This window comes from Triticum urartu, chromosome 6A, assembly GCF_056163025.1.
Source record: "Triticum urartu cultivar PI428250 chromosome 6A, HENAU_Tu73, whole genome shotgun sequence".
In the NCBI taxonomy this organism is placed as follows: Eukaryota; Viridiplantae; Streptophyta; class Magnoliopsida; order Poales; family Poaceae; genus Triticum; species Triticum urartu.
Genome location: NC_141878.1, coordinates 166561568 through 166582907, shown reverse-complemented (window position 1 = coordinate 166582907; position 21340 = coordinate 166561568). Strand labels below are relative to the sequence as shown.

General features: G+C 41.0%; 1 protein-coding gene across 1 annotated transcript; it reads left to right on the top strand.

Annotated features, from left to right (window-relative positions):
- Positions 1 to 4758: 4758 nt before the first annotated feature.
- On the top strand, positions 4759 to 7642 carry LOC147964599 (uncharacterized). The gene is made up of 2 exons (XM_087526587.1): positions 4759 to 6133; positions 7613 to 7642. The coding sequence occupies exons 1-2, from the start codon at positions 4799 to 4801 to the stop codon at positions 7640 to 7642; spliced, it is 1365 nt and encodes a 454-aa protein (XP_087382713.1). The 5' UTR covers positions 4759 to 4798.
- The last annotated feature ends 13698 nt before the right edge of the window (positions 7643 to 21340 follow it).

Below are 21340 nucleotides of genomic sequence, written 5' to 3'. Positions count from 1 at the left end.
CTACATTTTCGTGTACATCAGTAACGGTAGCGCCGCACCACCCCCTCATGTACGAGATCATGACCATGTCCCTAAGCTGAAATTGAATATTCCTCCATTTGAGGATAGATACATTCTTGATGCATATCTTACTTGGGAGTTAGCAACGTTTTACATGCTTACAACATCCTGAGGACAGACGTGTTGTTGCTGCTTCTGTTTGTGAATTCACTAGTTTTGCTTCTTTTGACGGTCTGAACATTGTACATTATATCATGATAATATCCTAACTACTTGGGCTACTTCAAAAACTGATATGCGTACTCGTTGGGTTTCACCATATTACGAACGTGAAGTACTTCAAAAATTACACCATTTAAGGCAAGGAAACAAATTATGTAGAGACATATTATCTGTAATTACGAACTTGCATGATTAGTTGTGGTATTGTTGAGGATAATAAAGCTATGTTTGCATGTTTTATGGGTGGGTTAAATAGAGAAATTCAAACCACCTTAGAGTATAGGATTATAACAATATCACTCGTTTATTGCATCTTGCTTGCAAAGCTGAACGTCAAGTGCAGGATTGATAGACGCGAACTAATTTTGCTGCAGGTCGACCTTCATCATGGACACCGCGTACATCATCTACTTCCACATGTCCTGCTGCAACAACGCCTAGTTCAGCCCGCCAACTCCAACCGATATACAAGAAAATAGGCACCACCACTACCCTCCGCCAAGAGCACACCTTCGGGTCCTGCACACAACTTTTCGTCATCCATGGCATCAAAAGGGCAAACGCGTGATGTTATATGTCGTCGTTGCAAGGATGAAGGTCATTATGCGAGCCAATGCTCATCGAAGCATGTGATGATCATTACCAAGAATGGTGGGTCTGAGTTCACCAGTGATTATGATGTCGAGTGAAAAGTCACAAACGGTCGTAGCCTAGGTAAAGTGACAGCCGTGTGTACCATGCATCAGGAACATTTTTTAAATTTTTTATTAGCATTTTTTTGATACACGATCAACATTTTTTTAAATTTATGTTTTTAATCACTTTCTACATTTTTGGTACATACTAGGAACATTTTTTACATGTTCAACATTTTAAAATAGATAATTAACTTTTTAAAAGCATATATTTTACACATTTAATATATATTTAACATTTTGAAATATATGACTAACATTTTCTTTATACACGATCAACATTTTTTAAAATTTGTGGTTTTATATTCAAAAAATTTAATACACATTCTACATTTTCATGTACATCAGTAACGGTAGCGCCGCACCACCCCCTCATGTACGAGATCATGACCATGTCCCTAAGCTGAAATTGAATATTCCTCCATTTGAGGATAGATACATTCTTGATGCATATCTTACTTGGGAGTTAACAACGTTTTACATGCTTACAACATCCTGAGGACAGACGTGTTGTTGTTGCTTCTGTTTGTGAATTCACTAGTTTTGCTTCTTTTGACGGTCTGAACATTGTACATTATATCATGATAATATCCTAACTACTTGGGCTACTTCAAAAACTGATATGCGTACTCGTTGGGTTTCACCATATTACGAACGTGAAGTACTTCAAAAATTACACCATTTAAGGCAAGGAAACAAATTATGTAGAGACATATTATCTGTAATTACGAACTTGCATGATTAGTTGTGGTATTGTTGAGGATAATAAAGCTATGTTTGCATGTTTTATGGGTGGGTTAAATAGAGAAATTCAAACCACCTTAGAGTATAGGATTATAACAATATCACTCGTTTATTGCATCTTGCTTGCAAAGCTGAACGTCAAGTGCAGGATTGATAGACGCGAACTAATTTTGCTGCAGGTCGACCTTCATCATGGACACCGCGTACATCATCTACTTCCACATGTCCTGCTGCAACAACGCCTAGTTCAGCCCGCCAACTCCAACCGATATACAAGAAAATAGGCACCACCACTACCCTCCGCCAAGAGCACACCTTCGGGTCCTGCACACAACTTTTCATCATCCATGGCATCAAAAGGGCAAACGCGTGATGTTATATGTCATCGTTGCAAGTATGAAGGTCATTATGCGAGCCAATGCCCATCGAAGTATGTGATGATCATTACCAAGAATGGTGGGTCTGAGTTCACCAGTGATTATGATGTCGAGTGAAAAGTCACAAACGGTCCCAGCCTAGGTAAAGTGACAGCCGTGTGTACCATGCATCAGGAACATTTTTTTAATTTTTGATTAGCATTTTTTTGATACACGATCAACATTTTTTTAAATTTATGTTTTTAATCACTTTCTAATTTTTGGTACATACTAGGAACATTTTTTTACATGTTCAACATTTTAAAATAGATAATTAACTTTTTAAAAGCATATATTTTACACATTTAATATATGTTTAACATTTTGAAATATATGACTAACATTTTCTTTATACACGATCAACATTTTTTAAAATTTATGGTTTTATATTCAAAAAATTTAATACACGTTCTACATTTTCGTGTACATCAGTAACGGTAGCGCCGCACCACCCCCTCATGTACGAGATCATGACCATGGCCCTAAGCTAAAATTGAATATTCCTCCATTTGAGGATAGATACATTCTTGATGCATATCTTACTTGGGAGTTAACAACGTTTTACATGCTTACAACATCCTGAGGACAGACGTGTTGTTGCTGCTTCTGTTTGTGAATTCACTAGTTTTGCTTCTTTTGACGGTGTGAACATTGTACATTATATCATGATAATATCCTAACTACTTGGGCTACTTCAAAAACTGATATGCGTACTCATTGGGTTTCACCATATTACGAACGTGAAGTACTTCAAAAATTACACCATTTAAGGCAAGGAAACAAATTATGTAGAGACATATTATCTGTAATTACGAACTTGCATGATTAGTTGTGGTATTGTTGAGGATAATAAAGCTATGTTTGCATGTTTTATGGGTGGGTTAAATAGAGAAATTCAAACCACCTTAGAGTATAGGATTATAACAATATCACTCGTTTATTGCATCTTGCTTGCAAAGCTGAACGTCAAGTGCAGGATTGATAGACGCGAACTAATTTTGCTGCAGGTCGACCTTCATCATGGACACCGCGTACATCATCTACTTCCACATGTCCTGCTGCAACAACGCCTAGTTCAGCCCGCCAACTCCAACCGATATACAAGAAAATAGGCACCACCACTACCCTCCGCCAAGAGCACACCTTCGGGTCCTGCACACAACTTTTCGTCATCCATGGCATCAAAAGGGCAAACGCGTGATGTTATATGTCATCGTTGCAAGGATGAAGGTCATTATGCGAGCCAATGCTCATCGAAGCATGTGATGATCATTACAAAGAATGGTGGGTCTGAGTTCACCAGTGATTATGATGTCGAGTGAAAAGTCACAAACGGTCCCAGCCTAGGTAAACTGACAGCCCTATGTACCATGCATCAGGAACATTTTTTTAATTTTTGATTCGCATTTTTTTGATACACGATCAACATTTTTTTAAATTTATGTTTTTAATCACTTTCTACATTTTTGGTACATACTAGGAACATTTTTTTACATGTTCAACATTTTAAAATAGATAATTAACTTTTTAAAAGCATATATTTTACACATTTAATATATGTTTAACATTTTGAAATATATGACTAACATTTTCTTTATACACGATCAACATTTTTTAAAATTTATGGTTTTATATTCAAAAAATTTAATACACATTCTGCATTTTTGTGTACATCAGTAACATTATGTTGTACAGTTTAAATTTTTTGAAAAAGATGATTAACAATTTTTCAAATATCTGTGTTTGATGGTACTTTTTTCATACTCATCATATATTTAAGGTATACATCAGGAACATTTTTACACATATTTATCAATTTTGAAATATGTGATTAGCATTGTTCTGATGCATGATCAACATCTTTTGAAATTTATATTTTTATGTACAATTCTTTAATACACGTTCTACATTTTTGGTATACATCAGGAATATTTTTTTACATGTTTAACATTTTTGAAATAGATAGTTAACATTGTTTTAAAAACATATATTTTTAGATGTCTACTTTTTCCATACACATTATACTTTAATTTTTTCTTCAGGAACAATTTTTGTGTACATATTTAACATTTTCCAAATAAGTGATTAACATTTTAAAAACTTATATTTTATGTCTACTTTTTTTCATACCCATTTCACATTTTTTCTATACATCGGAATCATTTTCTCTATACGCATTTAACATTTTTCAAATGCATGATTAACAATTTCAAAAATCTCTCTATATATAAAGCTTATATTTTTAATATAATCCCTTGGTTCCTAAATAAAAGTCTTTTTAGTTAGAGATTCCAATATATACTACATATGGAGCAAAACAAACTATGTCTATGTATATCCATATGTATTCTATATTGAAACCTGTCAAAATACTTATATTTAGGAACGGAGGGAGTATTTGAAAGTATAAACAAAAGTGAAAAAAAGAAATAAAAAAATAAAAAATGGAGAATAGAGAATTTTTTATAAAACAAACGAGGAAGTGGCCTCCTGCGCCCTGGGCCGGCCCAGTATGCGCTCGCTTCACTGTAGCTTCGTTGAGCCATATATATATATATATATGCAAGCTGAGTAGAACAGGTTAGGTTTACCGTCTGCGCCGCCGCCGCCGCCCCCCACCCCCACAACCCCCCAACCCCCAGTTGAATCCTCCGGACGCCATGGCCGCCGTCCCCTCCTCCTCCTCGTCGTCGACTCGCCCGAGTCTGCCTCAACTCCCCGATGGAGAGGCGACGAGCTCCAAACTGGGTTCTCCTCGACATCCTGGGCTACATCGCTGAATGCCCCAATGCAACCTTCGCCGAGAGCTCCACCAGCAGCGGCCATCGCATCCAAGTATCCTTCTACACCGCCCGCACGCCTAACGTCTCCCAGTTCTATGTCCACTGCCCAGGTGTTAAACCATCAGAAAATCTTATGGCTCCCAAGGTCATCAGCGCAGAGGCCAATCTCATCCTCTTCTGCCTTTCTGTGACCCCCTACGCCTGCTTCAATCCGCGTTACCGCGACTACTTCCTCTACAGGGCGCACCCACGGAACCCATCACTGGACCTTCTTCCGCATCTGTACCCCAACTCCTTCGGTGACCAGGAGGTCGCCCTTCTGAGCTTCGACGGCGACGGCGACGATTACACCGTCGCTGCTCTCACAAGCAGGTGCGACACCATGGCTCTCGAGGAGGATGACACGCTCAACGAGACGGAGTTCGATCTCCATCTGTACCGCTCCTCCAAAGCTCAGCAGGGGTGGACCTCCAAGGTGCTGTCGGTGGCACAGCCACGGAGGGACATTCTGTGCCCTGTGGATCGAGGCCTGTATCATGAGACCACGAAGGTGATCGTCCTAGGGTGTGGCAGCCTAGCCATGGTAGGCTGGGTTGACCTCTGGCGTGGCATCCTCGTCTGCAATGTGCTCCAGGAGAATCCCGTTCTCCATGACATACTGTTGCCGCCACCGACGAGGGGTAACTGGGCACTCTACCACAAATGCCGCCCGTACATCATTCGGGACGTCACCGTCAGCTTGCTCAAAGATTCCATCAAGTACATTGAGATGGAAGTTTGCCCACCGGTTGTTGACCCTGGCGACCCTCCTGCGTCCTATGCTAACTGGTTCCATCAAAAGCCTCGTGAATGGCAGTGCAGAACGCCTTGTGTAGGCTGGAGAGCCACCACATGGATCCTATCAATCTCAAATGTTACATCTACAAAGTGGAACATTAACTACACCTTTGATATTGCTGATGTCACTATCGACCCAATGCATTCTGAGCTGCCAATGCATTCTGAGCTGCTGCGTAAGCTGAGTAGCATCAACGACAATCCCAGTGAAGCATCATTGCAGTGCCTCGTCATTGGTTTTCCCACCATGAGCATGGATGAGGATGTTGTCTACATGCTGTCTAAGGCCTGCCCCATGGGTTCGATGGAAGTTGTGATTGCTATTGACATGAAGAAGAAGAAGGTGCAAGGAGTTGCGAAGCTTGTTCCCGGAAAAGACTTCACTTATACGCGTAACTGCACCAGTGAAGTCTCCAAATATCTTAATGAAGATAAGGTAATTATTCTGTTCTAGACCTGTATGAATGGTCTGCTTATCCTATATGTTGAGTTGGTGAAATGAAACCCTACACTTATGGGTTCTTGACAAACCTGTTTGTGCTACTTGCTTAGCAGTCTGATGCCATCATTTTTCCAACTAAGTGAAATGTTAAGATAGCGGAGCTCATGAGGACTGAAAATCTAGGCACTTGTAAAGGATGCCCAATTTTTAAAGAATTGTGAACCAATAGTGCCTTGTCATATTACTCAATTGGCAATTGCTTAGGATGGTCCAAATGACTTGCTAATTGTGGATCGACATTCAAGGTTGTCTTCCCCTTTTGTTCTTGTTAGATCGTAACTCTAGTTGTTAGTGGACTTAATTCAGGCGTGTTTAGCTTGATTACGATGATGGAGTGCAATGAGATGATAGTTTGAACCGCTGTTCTATTCCAAATCAAGCTGCATGAGGTGTATATATCAGCAGATATAACAATTTTTGGGGCTCCAGGCTGTAGTAAGCAAAAAACAAATACTCCCTCTGCTCCAAATTAGTTGTTACTCAAACGGATGTATCTAGCACTGAAATACGTCTAAGATACATCCGTTTCAGCAACAACTAATATGGATCGGAGGTACTCCCTCTGTACACAAATATATAAAAAGTCTTATGATTGTTTACAGAGGGAGTAGTAAATTATGTTCAACTGATTTTGTGTTCCCTTTCATTGTAAAGGAACCGTTTCTCTAACAGAACAACAGAGCTGGTGTACAGATGCATTTAGAGAACTTTTAGATTTCTTTAATGGTACTAAATGTGGGGTGTCATAAGAAGGATCTCACATCATGTGTCGAATGGTGGTCAAAAGTCTGCATAATCATTATAGCGTGGAGGATAGGCATTCAAGCACCCTTTGGTGTAATGCTATCTTTTCGTGGAAAGAAATTATTAGAAAAGAATGAAAACAAGCAGCATAGTTGTTGTGTTACAAAGTTTTTTACTTCCCAAAGATGAGACTATTGAAACCGCCTTAACTGCGCCAGAAAACTAATTTATCTATTATATATATACATATTTCAACTACATTTAGACTTTGCAATGCTATATTTAAAAAAATTGCCAAGTTATGCATTTAAAAAAAACTCACTAAAGCAATCTAATAATAGTTGCAGCACTCATTGATTTCCAGGACAAATAAAAAAGAACGCATGTAGGAATACTATATGATGAAAACATACCTTCGAAAGTACTCTCTCCGTCCCAAAATTCATGTCTTAGATTAGTCTAAATATGGATGTATCAAGTCAGAATTTTGGGACGGAGGGAGTATTTGTCCTGTAGTTTCTTTTGGCTTTGTGGGACCATGATTACTGCGAGTTTTTGTTTGCTGTTCTCTACAACCAATGAACAACATCTGTGTTCATCTTTGATCGAAAAGAAAGTGTATCTTGTTGGTTTTTTTGGTCAAATCATTAGTTGTTTTATTTTAAACAGGCACAAGTGAAGCTTGATGAGCAGACATAAAGGTCATACATGCAGGAATTTGATCGGTAGAGACATCTGAGCTGCTGGTCGAGGGGGGAGGGCTGTTGAATGGATGAGAATATCGCCCTTTGCTACTGATGACTTTATTGTGTTCTATCGCTGCTGCACAATCTTGGGTATATGTCTGCTTAATGTAATGAACTCTTGTGGTACTTGTCTATTGTAATGAACTTTTACCATATTTTTTTCACTGTCGGCTAGAACCTTGGGCTGTTTGGTTGCCACTCTTGAGATTCTAGAGGATAGTATGTGGTGTTGGTTCGTTTGGGATTTGTTCTTGTGGAGTTTGCACGAATTTATTATACATTCTGCATGCGTGTATATTTGTGAGTGAGAGAATAGTTGTGCAATAGTTTCTAGGTAAAGTTTTTACATTGCCATGGCGTAGGTTGGTCTTAGGGCACTGGGCTCCATGGCTTGTGATGGTGCGGGAGAGGTCAGAAAAGTGTGACAATGGCAAGGGAAAAAATAGATGAACACTATAAACAAAGTTTAGGGAAAAAATAGCAATTAAGGAAGAAGTAAATTTTCTTTGAATCTTTTTTTAAACAAACTTGACTAACTGGACTACTCATTAAAAAAATTGACCACGAAAAATTGCCATACAAAAGTTTGAGCATCTCTACTCCTAACTAGTAGAACGCTCCTGCATTGTCTTGGGCTTTTGAAATATTTTGCTGCAACATAATGCATGTTAATTTTCACATGTACAGAATAGATAGCACAGACACATTCGGGTAATAATTGAATATTTTGCTGCAATTATATAAACATAATGTATGTTAAGTTTCACATGTACAGAATAGATAGCACGGACACATTCGGGTAATAATTGAAGTCCACTTAACTTTCTTGATGTGCTTAAGAAATTCTCACCCTGGCCTCCACATTTTCAAACCCCACACCTAGCTCATCTACTCTGGTCTCATACACGACATGCTACTCCACCCATTTATACGCAGTAGTAGTTCGGTCTAGTCGTGTACTCCATCCATTGGTACGCAGTGGTGGTTTGGTGGATGCGTTCATTGGGGTGTCCTGCCCAACAAGACAGTGGCGTGGCCCAACGTCGTTGTTGATCAAAGATCAGTGCGTTTCCTACAATATATTTTTAGGAAGACGAAGTAATGGCCCTCTTTCCTCTACATCAGTGCAGCTTTGCTGGCTTATCAGCTCGATGGACACCTTCTACACAGCCAGGCACGTATCCGTGGACACCTTCTCTGTTCCAATTTTTGCATTCATTGGAATTTTACTTTTAGAGCTTATAAAATCTTAGATATTGCTTACAAAAGGCTGAGTGCAGATTGCATATTCTTTAGTGCATATTTTGAGTGCAGACTGCATATTCTTTAGTAATATGCAAAGGCTGAGTGCAAGACACAATGTTTTGATTGCAGTCTTGTAAATTACATATTCTTTAACAAGTAAATGCCTTCCGATGTTTTGATGCTCTGTTGTTTCAGGCACCACCAATGCAAAATACTAAACTATGTAGCCCACCAAAGCAAATTACATCTACTAAGTGATCTAAACAGCAAATAAAACATGCTAGGTATATGTTGTCGAAAATATTCAGTTGGAAAAAGGTGTTCTGATCACGAGCATAATTCTCTAAAATAGTTTGAAAGCATATGTAGGGGAGATAACATTGTTTGTTTCACTGTTATATCTAGGATAGAGGTGTATGTTACCGCAAGCAGTATAGTAGCGTAGATATTTGTATAGTGCTCCCATCTTAGTACATGCGATTCTGGAAAAATAGTGCATGTTGGAAATACGTGTTTGGTCATTATTCAAATGAACATGTAGGCCCCTATGTCCTATATATATATCATGTTTCTTTCAGTCCTCACTCTGATATCATAATTTTACAAGGAAAAAATGAAACTGGTGTAGATGAGCATTTAATTAGCCATCATACGCATATTCATTTTCCCAAGAACGTTGGTGTGTGCTACACTACACCCACCGATTATACTTATGTTTGGTTTATTTTCTCAACATAAGTAATTTTACATTTTCACCCCCTAAGTAATCCCAGAGAGCGAGGGAGGGGAGGTGGAAAGGAGCACAACTGCATGGATACGTGTTTGAAATTCAAAGTGAGTGAAGATGGGGGTGGACCATGGATTGTAAGCTGGATACACCATTAAAAAGGGGATTGTGCATGAAAAATATGCAAATGTGAGATTGATTTTTTAAGCCACCAGAAAACTCTACTACTAATTGGTATTGATAAAAACAAATTGGGCTATGCATGTCACTCAGCGAGTACAACATGACAGTAATTCCTCCTGTACATTCGTAAAAACATCACAAACTACTGACAAATGCACTATATTGTTATTGTAAAGCGTGTTTCGGTGAAATATTTGAATCTCAGCCCTTGGAAATCCACTACTGCCTGAGTTGACCAACCACATCCTTGTCTAATATAGGCAAAATCAGGGACCTAAGGGTCAATATTTGTCAATGTTTCGAAGGCTCACAAAGGCTAGATAATTCTCTCGAGCCTTTCCATATTTTTCCCTCAAGAGGCCTTGTTTGGAAGGTATTATCTGATAATTGTTGGTTTCAATGACAACAGAAAAGAGAGTTGAAGGTCTAAATAACAAATATTGGAAGGATAGAATGGCATTTGCTTTAAATAGAACTAGTTAGTTGAGGCTAGAACAACAACATATGAAGCTAACATGGCTCTAGCAACTACCAAAGTACATTTTAAGCAAGCATGCCTGACCAACTACAGACCATATAAACGCTAGTGCTGAAAGACACACAGCTCCATGTATCCTTGCGTTCTTGGCTATCTCTATACCTCCCCTTTGTCTGGATGGTCTTCTCAATGTTGCAGGAGCCACTATTGCCATTATTTGCTGCTCCTCCTACATCACCACTACAAAAAAAACCACTTCCGTGATGATACGTGTTTGTCACAGTAGGTCACGTTTTCTATCATGCATGTACATCCATGACGATTTTATGACAGAATCAAGATAGTCATACCTGTGCTGTCGTAGAAGTGTTCCATGACAATACCAAAATTATCATCACGGAAGTGTCCACTTCCATGACGATAAATGGCACGTCATGGAAGTGTTTTCATCAAGGGTAACCGACACGTGGTATCCACCGTAACGGGTTGCCGTTAAGCTATCGGGTTCCGATTTGGATCCGGTAACCCATTAACAGCCCGGACCAATGGGGATTTTCCACGTGTAAAATTCTCATTCACCGGAGAATCCACGTGACGGCTTAGCGTTGCGACAGATGTCATCCGTACATTGGAGGGAACGCGCCTATGTTACCTCGACACGTGGCAGGGCCCAACAGTAGCCCATTTAAGATAAAAAGGCCGGCCCAACCAAGGGCCCACAAGATTTTGTCATACTCTACTAGGCCAGCCCGTTAATAACCTACCATGGTTTGGGCCAAATTATGGCCCACATAAGATCCGGCCTGTTAGATGTCTGCCATGTTTTGGGCCAAATGACAGCCCACAACAGATCTGACCCGTTAATAGTCTGCCAAGTTTTGGGCCAAATGACGGCCCATATAGGATCCGACCCGTTAACCGTCGGAAATTCTTTGGGCCAAATTACGACACATATATGATATGGCCCGTTAAGAGGCACTGTGCTTTCGACCGCATTGGGGGCCCATTTGAAGTACGGATTCTTAAATGCCCATGTAATAGTTCAACCTGATATTACTTTCGGCCTGTTAATGACCATTGGTACATATGGGCCGTTGTCGGCCCTGTTTCACTTTTGGTCATTTAACGACCTATGTTGCATGTGGGCCTATTTCTAGGCCGAAGTGACTTTCGACCTCTTAAAGGCCCATAGTCTTTGTGGATATATTTTAACCCAACCTGACTGTTGGCCCATTCAAGGCCTGTGAGATAACTGGGCCTAATGATGGCCCGCTTTGCATCCGGCCTGCTTGTGACCCATCATGTTATTCGCCCAACTGTGTCCCTACAAATATTTTGGCCTTCTACCAGCCCATCTTGTTGTTGAGCCAATCATGGGCCTCCAACACTGTTCAGGCCCAATCTACTTTTTGAACTGCTAAAAGCCCATTCTTTTTTCTGGCCCAACTTAGGCAACTGGTTTACTCGGCGTGTTAAAGGCCTGAAACTAATAGTTGGTGAGTTTACGTCTAGGCCTGCTATTGGCCGGGCATGATCGTAGGCCCACGTTACGGTCCATTTACAGCGATTGGCGGGCCGACCAGTTTTAGTACCATAAATTTTTTATATAATAAACCGCATGTTTAGGCCCATTGCGCTCTGTCAAAGCTTGCAACCTTTTCAAGGAGCGACGACAGCATATACAGAAATTAAATTACCGTATCATGACAAAGAATATACCTAGACTATGCAACAAAGAAATTACTGTATACTATGTGCACTGGGCATAAAAGTTCGCCGCCAGTGATAATAAAGCGCAACCAGACAACAAATTGCATACACTGGGCATCAAAGAACACCACCAGTGCAAATAAACACGCCGCCTAAAATAATATACAGAACCGATAGCACTTCAACACAGTTCAAGAAAGGTTAGCCCTACCTGGGAGCTGAAGTGCAAGCAACTGAGCAAGCTGATGACTGCACTTGTTTGACATTTATATCCAACTCTAGCTGCATAGCATCAATGGCAGTTCTTGGCGTCAGTGATATCACCCTGAAAGACAAAAAAGCAGACAGATAACATGCTTTGCACATATAAGCAACAATGTTGTCGATTCATCCCATTTCTTAGTGGCAAATAAAGAGACCTGAATTACAATAGAATAAAAAATGTTCACACTTAAGACATGGCAGGAAATGGCATTGTGCAGGAGTGGCCAGCTTCACCACACCACTAGATTACAGATCAAGAACACAAGCATACATGCAGTGCTAAAGAATGTATAAGCACCGATGGTGAGTGTACTATCAATTTATCCCATTTAAGATTGGTAAATAAAGAGACATGATTTAAATAACATGAACGTAATATGCATTGTTCATAGTTAAGACATAGCAGGATATGACATTGTCCTCGAGTTGGTAGTTTGACCACACCACTGGATTACAGATCAACAAGCATACATGCAGTGCTAAGGAAGATCACTTGCTATGTTTAGTTTAATTTACATAGTATGAATAAGGAACTAGGTTGTACAACTAAAAAATGAAATTGAGGATAAACTTATGTTTATGAACTTCTTTGTAATAAACTTTAAACATGGAATTTGATACAAACTACAAAAATAAACAACAACTGCGGTCATTGCTATCCAAATATACACAACAAAGTTTGAAGGCCCGAGAAGGACAAACATACGTTAGCAATGAAGACCGACTCTATAAAGTCCTTTTCCATGTTAATGGGCGGGCAATTCAAGAAGTTTACCACTAAGTCTTCTTCATAAGCATTGCCTTTATTCTACAATTTGTTAAAAGTAAATATTGAAGTGATAATATATGAACAAATGGAGATTGTTTAAGCTAAGATGCAGAGTAATGCTACATAATCAACTAGCTATAAATGTAGGTACAACATACAGGCAAAAGTTACTAGCAAGAGTAATGCAGAGCTAAACATCTACAGTAGCATTGGTTTTATCCAACATTTCGGTAAGAGTAAACATAGACCAGATGTGTACAAAATGGACGCCAAGGGAAAATAAGCTGCAAAGTGATGGTACATGAACAACTAGCTGGCAATATAAGTAAAGTGATAAAGGACAACACATACTTACAAGAACAATGTAGAGCTAAACTTCTTCATAAGCATTGAGTTTATTCTACACTAATGTAAGCATTAATATAGATCTGATTAATGCTTTATTCTGGTTCTCTATTAAAAGGAGGCCTTAATATCCCTTAGTTTCCAATATGGACCCCGCTGCCACGGGAGGGTAGGACAAAAGATGTCATGCAAGTTCTTTCCATAAGCACGTATGACTATATACAGAATACATGCCTACATTATATCGATGAACTGGAACTAGTGCCGTATCGCCCTAAGTTATAACTGTCTCATGGTGAATATCGTCCAACAAGTCACCGATCCAATGCCTACGAATTTATCTTATATTATTTTTGCTAAGTTACTACTGCTATCATCACCGTTACACTTGCTACAGAATTAGTGCTATCACTATTACCGTTACTATTACTGTTGTCACTACTATAAAAACTATCATATTACTTTGTTGCTGATTACTTGCTGCAGATAATTAATCTCCAGGTGTGGTTGAATTGACAACTCAGCTGCTAATACCTTCAAATATTCTTTGGCCCCCCTTGTGTCGAATGTCTAAATTTGGGTTGAATAATCTACCCTCGAAAACTGTTGCGATCCCCTATACTTGTGGGTTATCAGCGAGCAACCATATATATGCACATAGCAGTTGAACACGCAAGGAAAATCTGTCCACAAGCTGAGCGCCAACGGACAACAGAGCGCGCCGACAGACGTGAGCAGAGCGCGCCAACGGATGTGAGCAGAGCGCGCCGACGAACGTGAGAAGAGTGCACTGCGGCGCCTAACGACGAGCACAACGCACCAAGGGATGCGAGCAGAGGCCGACATAGTGATACATGGCAAATAAGACGAACTATGCGAGCGATGGCGGAGAGATCAAGCATGAATCATATTAGAGTTGCATGTGCGATACGTGGCATATAGTTGATCCACCCGAGCTGTTTGTGATGGAATAAGCCGTGTGTGTTGTGGGCAAACGCTTGCTAGTATACAACCGTCTGCAATTGATGAATTCATGGCCGACATGTTGAAGGGTTTCGTAGTAATTTCAAAAAAATTCCTATGCTCACGCAAGATCATGGTGATTCATAGCAACGAGAGGGGGAGAGTGTGATCTACGTACCCTTGTAGATCGACAACGGAAGCGTTTGGTTGATGTAGTCGTACGTCTCCACGGCCCGACCGATCAAGCACCGAAACTACGGCACCTCCGAGTTCTAGCATACGTTCAGCTCGATGACGATCCCCGGACTCCGATCCAGCAAAGTGTCGGGGAAGAGTTCCGTCAGCACGACGGCGTGGTGACGATCTTGATGTACTACTGTCGCAGGGCTTCGCCTAAGCACCGCTACAATATTATCGAGGACTATGGTGGAAGGGGGCACCGCACACGGCTAAGAATATGATCACGTGGATCAACTTGTTTCTCTAGGGGTGCCCCTGCCTCCGTATATAAAGGTTCAAGGGAGGGGGGCCGGACGGCCACGGTGTGGCGCGCCAGGACGAGTCCTACTCCTTCTGGGAGTAGGACTCCCCCCCTTTCCTAGTTGGAATAGGATTCGTGGAGGGGGGAAAAGAGGAGAGAGAGGAGGAAGGGGGCCGGCCCCCTCTCCTTGTCCAATTCGTACCAAGGGGGGGATGGGCGCGTGGCCCATCTCTGGCCACCTCTCCTCTCTTCCACTAAGGCCCACTAAGGCCCATATACCTCCCGGGGGGTTCCGGTAACCTCCCGGTACTCCGGTAAAATCCCGATTTCACCCGGAACACTTCCGATATCCAAACATAGGCTTCCAATATAACAATCTTTATGTCTCGACCATTTCGAGACTCCTCGTCATGTCCGTGATCACATCCGGGACTCCGAACAACCTTCGGTACATCAAAATGCATAAACTCATAATATAACTGTCATTGTAACCTTAAGCGTGCGGACCCTACGGGTTCGAGAACAATGTAGACATGACCGAGACACGTCTCCGGTTAATAACCAATAGCGGAACCTGGATGCTCATATTGGCTCCTACATATTCTACGAAGATCTTTTATCGGTCAGACCTCATAACAACATACGTTGTTCCCTTTATCATCGGTATGTTACTTACCCGAGATTTGATCGTCGGTATCCTATACCTAGTTCAATCTCATTACCGGCAAGTCTCTTTACTCGTTCTGTAATACATCATCCCGCAACTAACTCATTAGTTGCAATGCTTGCAAGGCTTAAGTGATGTGCATTACCGAGAGGGCCCAGCGATACCTCTCCGACAATCAGAGTGACAAATCCTAATCTCGAAATACGCCAACCCAACATGTACCTTTGGAGACACCTATAGAGCTCCTTTATAATCACCCAGTTACGTTGTGACGTTTGGTAGCACACAAAGTGTTCCTCCGGCAAACGGGAGTTGCATAATCTCATAGTCATAGGAACATGTATAAGTCATGAAGAAAGCAATAGCAACATACTAAACGATCGGGTGCTAAGCTAATGGAATGGGTCATGTCAATCAGATCATTCAACTAATGATGTGATCCCGTTAATCAAATAACAACTCTTTGTCCATGGTTAGGAAACATAACCATCTTTGATTAACGAGCTAGTCAAGTAGAGGCATACTAGTGACACTCTGTTCGTCTATGTATTCACACATGTATTATGTTTCCGGTTAATACAATTCTAGCATGAATAATAAAATTTTATCATGATATAAGGAAATAAATAATAACTTTATTATTGCCTCTAGGGCATATTTCCTTCAGTCTCCCACTTGCACTAGAGTCAATAATCTAGATTACACAGTAATGATTCTAACACCCATGGAGCCTTGGTACTGATCATGTTTTGCTCGTGGAAGAGGCTTAGTCAACTGGTCTGCAACATTTAGATCCGTATGTATCTTGCAAATCTCTATGTCTCCCACCTGGACTAAATCCCGGATGGAATTGAAGCATCTCTTGATGTGCTTGGTTCTCTTGTCAAATCTGGATTCCTTCGCCAAGGCAATTGCACCAGTATTGTCACAAAAGATTTTCATTGGACCCGATGCACTATGTACGACACCTAGATCGGATATGAACTCCTTCATCCAGACTCCTTCATTTGCTGCTTCCGAAGAAGCTATGTATTCCGCTTCACACGTAGATCCCGCCACGACGCTTTGTTTAGAACTGCACCAACTGACAGCTCCACCGTTTAATGTAAATACGTATCCGGTTTGTGATTTAGAATCGTCCGGATCAGTGTCAAAGCTTGCATCAACGTAACCGTTTATGATGAGCTCTTTGTCACCTCCATATACGAGAAACATATCCTTAGTCCTTTTCAGGTACTTCAGGATGTTCTTGACCGCTGTCAAGTGATCCACTCCTAGATTACTTTGGTACCTCCCTGCTAGACTTATAGCAAGGCACACATCAGGTCTGGTACACAGCATTGCATACATGATAGAGCCTATGGCTGAAGCATAGGGAACATCTTTCATCTTCTCTCTATCTTCTGCAGTGGTCGGGCATTGAGTCCGACTCAACTTCACACCTTGTAACACAAGCAAGAACCCTTTCTTTGCTTGATCCATTTTGAACTTCTTCAAAATCTTGTCAAGGTATGTGCTTTGTGAAAGTCCAATTAAACGTCTTGATCTATCTCTATAGATCTTTATGCCTAATATGTAAGCAGCTTCACCGAGGTCTTTCATTGAAAAACTCTTATTCAAGTATCCCTTTATGCTATCCAGAAATTCTATATCATTTCCAATCAGTAATATGTCATCCACATATAATATCAGAAATGCTACAGAGCTCCCACTCACTTTCTTGTAAATACAGGCTTCTCCAAAAGTTTGTATAAAACCAAATGCTTTGATCACACTATCAAAGCGTTTATTCCAACTCCGAGAGGCTTGCACCAGTCCATAAATGGATAGCTGGAGCTTGCACACTTTGTTAGCTCCCTTTGGATCGACAAAACCTTCCGGTTGCATCATATACAACTCTTCTTCCAGAAATCCATTCAGGAATGCAGTTTTGACATCCATCTGCCAAATTTCATAATCTCATAAAATGCGGCAATTGCTAACATGATTCGGACAGACTTAAGCATCGCTACGGGTGAGAAGGTCTCATCGTAGTCAATCCCTTGAACTTGCCGAAACCCTTTTGTGACAAGTCGAGCTTTGTAGACAGTAATATTACCGTCGGCGTCAGTCTTCTTCTTGAAGATCCATTTATTCTCAATTGCTTGCCGATCATTGGGCAAGTCAACCAAAGTCCATACTTTGTTCTCATACATGGATCCCATCTCAGATTTCATGGCTTCAAGCCATTTTGCGGAATCTGGGCTCACCATCGCTTCTTCATAGTTCGTAGGTTCATCATGATCTAGTAGCATGACTTCCAGAACAGGATTACCGTACCACTCTGGTGCGGGTCTCACTCTGGTTGATCTACGAGGTTCAGTAGTATCTTGTTCTGAAGTTTCATGATCATTATCATTAGCTTCCTCACTAATTGGTGTAGGTGTCACAGAAATAGTTTTCTGTGAAGCACTACTTTCCAATAAGGGAGCAGGTACAGGTACCTCGTCAAGTTCTACTTTCCTCCCACTCACTTCTTTCGAGAGAAACTCCTTTTCCAGAAAGTTTCCGAACTTAGCAACAAAAGTCTTGCCTTCGGATCTGTGATAGAAGGTGTATCCAATAGTCTCCTTTGGATATCCTATGAAGACACATTTCTCCGATTTGGGTTCGAGCTTATTAGGTTGAAGCTTTTTCACATAAGCATCGCAGCCCCAAACTTTCAGAAACAACAACTTTGGTTTCTTGCCAAACCATAGTTCATAAGGCATCGTCTCAACGGATTTTGATGGTGCCCTATTTAACGTGAATGCGGCCGTCTCCAAAGCACAACCCCAAAACGATAGCGGTAAATCAGTAAGAGACATCATAGATCGCACCATATCTAGTAAAGTACGATTACGACGTTCGGACGCACCATTACGCTGTGGTGTTCCGGGTGGCGTGAGTTGCGAAACTATTCCGCATTGTTTCAAATGTACACCAAACTCGTAACTCAAATATTCTCCTCCACGATCAGATCGTAGAAACTTTATTTTCTTGTTACGATGATTTTCAACTTCACTGTGAAATTCTTTGAACTTTTCAAACGTTTCAGACTTATGTTTCACTAAGTAGATATACCCATATCTGCTTAAGTCATCCGTGAAGGTGAGAAAATAACGATATCCGCCACGAGCCTCAATATTCATCGGACCACATACATCTGTATGTATGATTTCCAACAAATCTGTTGCTCTATTCATAGTACCGGAGAACGGCGTTTTAGTCATCTTGCCCATGAGGCACGGTTCGCAAGTACAAAGTGATTCATAATCAAGTGGTTCCAAAAGTCCATTAGTATGGAGTTTCTTCATGCGCTTTACACCGATATGACCTAAACGGCAGTGCCACAAATAAGTTGCACTATCATTATCAACTCTGCATCTTTTGGCTTCAACATTATGAATATGTGTGTTACTACTATCGAGATTCAATAAGAATAGACCACTCTTCAAGGGTGCATGACCATAAAAGATATTATTCATATAAATAGAACAACCATTATTCTCCGATTTAAATGAATAACCGTCTCGCATCAAACAAGATCCAGATATAATGTTCATGCTTAACACTGGCACCAAATAACAATTATTTAGGTCTAATATTAATCCCGAAGGTAGATGTAGAGGTAGCGTGCCGACTGCGATCACATCGACTTTGGAACCGTTTCCCACGCGCATCGTCACCTCGTTCTTAGCCAATCTTCGCTTAATCCATAGTCCCTGTTTCGAGTTGCAAATATTAGCAACAGAACCAGTATCAAATACCCAGGTGCTACTGCGAGCATTAGTAAGGTACACATCAATAACATGTGTATCACATATACCTTTGTTCACCTTGCCATCCTACTTATCCGCCAAATACTTGGGGCAGTTCCGCTTCCAGTGACCAGTCTGCTTGCAGTAGAAGCACTCAGTTTCAGGCTTAGGTCCAGACTTGGGTTTCTTCTCTTGAGCAGCAACTTGCTTGCTGTTCTTCTTGAAGTTCCCCTTCTTCTTCCCTTTGCCCTTTTTCTTGAAACTAGTGGTCTTGTTGACCATCAACACTTGATGCTCCTTTTTGATTTCTACCTCCGCAGCTTTCAGCATTGCGAAGAGCTCGGGAATAGTCTTATTCATCCCTTGCATATTGTAGTTCATCACGAAGCTCTTGTAGCTTGGTGGCAGTGATTGGAGAATTTTGTCAATGACGCAATCATCTGGAAGATTAACTCCCATTTGAATCAAGTGATTATTATACCCAAACATTTTGAGTATATGCTCACTGACAGAACTGTTCTCCTCCATCTTGCAGCTATAGAACTTATTGGAGACTTCATATCTCTCAATCCGGGCATTTGCTTGAAATATTAACTTCAACTCATGGAACATCTCATACGTTCAAAACGTCGTTGAAGTCCCGGTTCTAAGCCGTAAAGCATGGCACACTGAACTATCGAGTAGTCATCAGCTTTGCTCTGCCAGACATTCACAACATCTGGTGTTGCTCCAGCAGCAGGCCTGGCACCCAGCGGTGCTTCCAGGACGTAATTCTTCTGTGCAGCAATGAGGATAATCCTCAAGTTACGGACCCAGTCCGTGTAATTGCTACCATCATCTTTCAACTTTGCTTTCTCAAGGAACGCATTAAAATTCAACGGAACAACAGCATGGGCCATTTATCTACAATCATACATAAACAAGCAAGATACTATCAGGTACTAAGTTCAAGATAAATTTAGATTCAGTTAATCATATTACTTAAAGAACTCCCACTTAGATAGACATCACTCTAATCCTCTAAGTGATTACGTGATCCAAATCAACTAAACCATGTCCGATCATCACGTGAGATGGAGTAGTTTCATTGGTGAACATCACTATGTTGATCATATCTACTATATGATTCACGCTCGACCTTTCGGTCTCCATGTTCCGAGGCCATATCTGTATATGCTTGGCTCGTCAAGTATAACCTGAGTATTCCGCGTGTGCAACTGTTTTGCACCCGTTGTATTTGAACGTAGAGCCTATCACACCCGATCATCACGTGGTGTCTCAGCACGAAGAACTTTCGCAACGGCGCATACTCAGGGAGAACACTTCTTGATAATTTAGTGAGAGATCATCTTATAATGCTACCATCAATCAAAGCAAGATAAGATGCATAAAAGATAAACATCACATGCAATCAATATAAGTGATATGATATGGCCATCATCATCTTGTGCTTTTGATCTCCATCTCCGAAGCACCGTCATGATCGCCATCGTCACCGGCGCGACACCTTGATCTCCATCATAGCATCGTTGTCGTCTCGCCAATCTTTATGCTTCCACGACTATCGCTACCGCTTAGTGATAAAGTAAAGCATTACAGCGCGATTGCATTGCATACAATAAAGCGACAACCATATGGCTCCTGCCAGTTGCCGATAACTCGGTTACAAAACATGATCATATCATACAATAAAATTTAGCATCATGTCTTGACCATATCACATCACAACATGCCCTGCAAAAACAAGTTAGACGTCCTCTACTTTGTTGTTGCATGTTTTACATGGCTGCTACGGGCTTAAGGAAGAACCAATCTTACCTACGCATCAAAACCACAACGATAGTTTGTCAAGTTGGTGCTGTTTTAACCTTCGCAAGGACCGGGCGTAGCCACACTCGGTTCAACTAAAGTTGGAGAAACTGTCACCCGCAAGCCACCTATGTGCAAAGCACGTCGGGAGAACCGGTCTCGCGTAAGCGTACGTGTAATGTCGGTCCGGGCCGCTTCGTCCAACAATACCGCCGAACCAAAGTATGACAT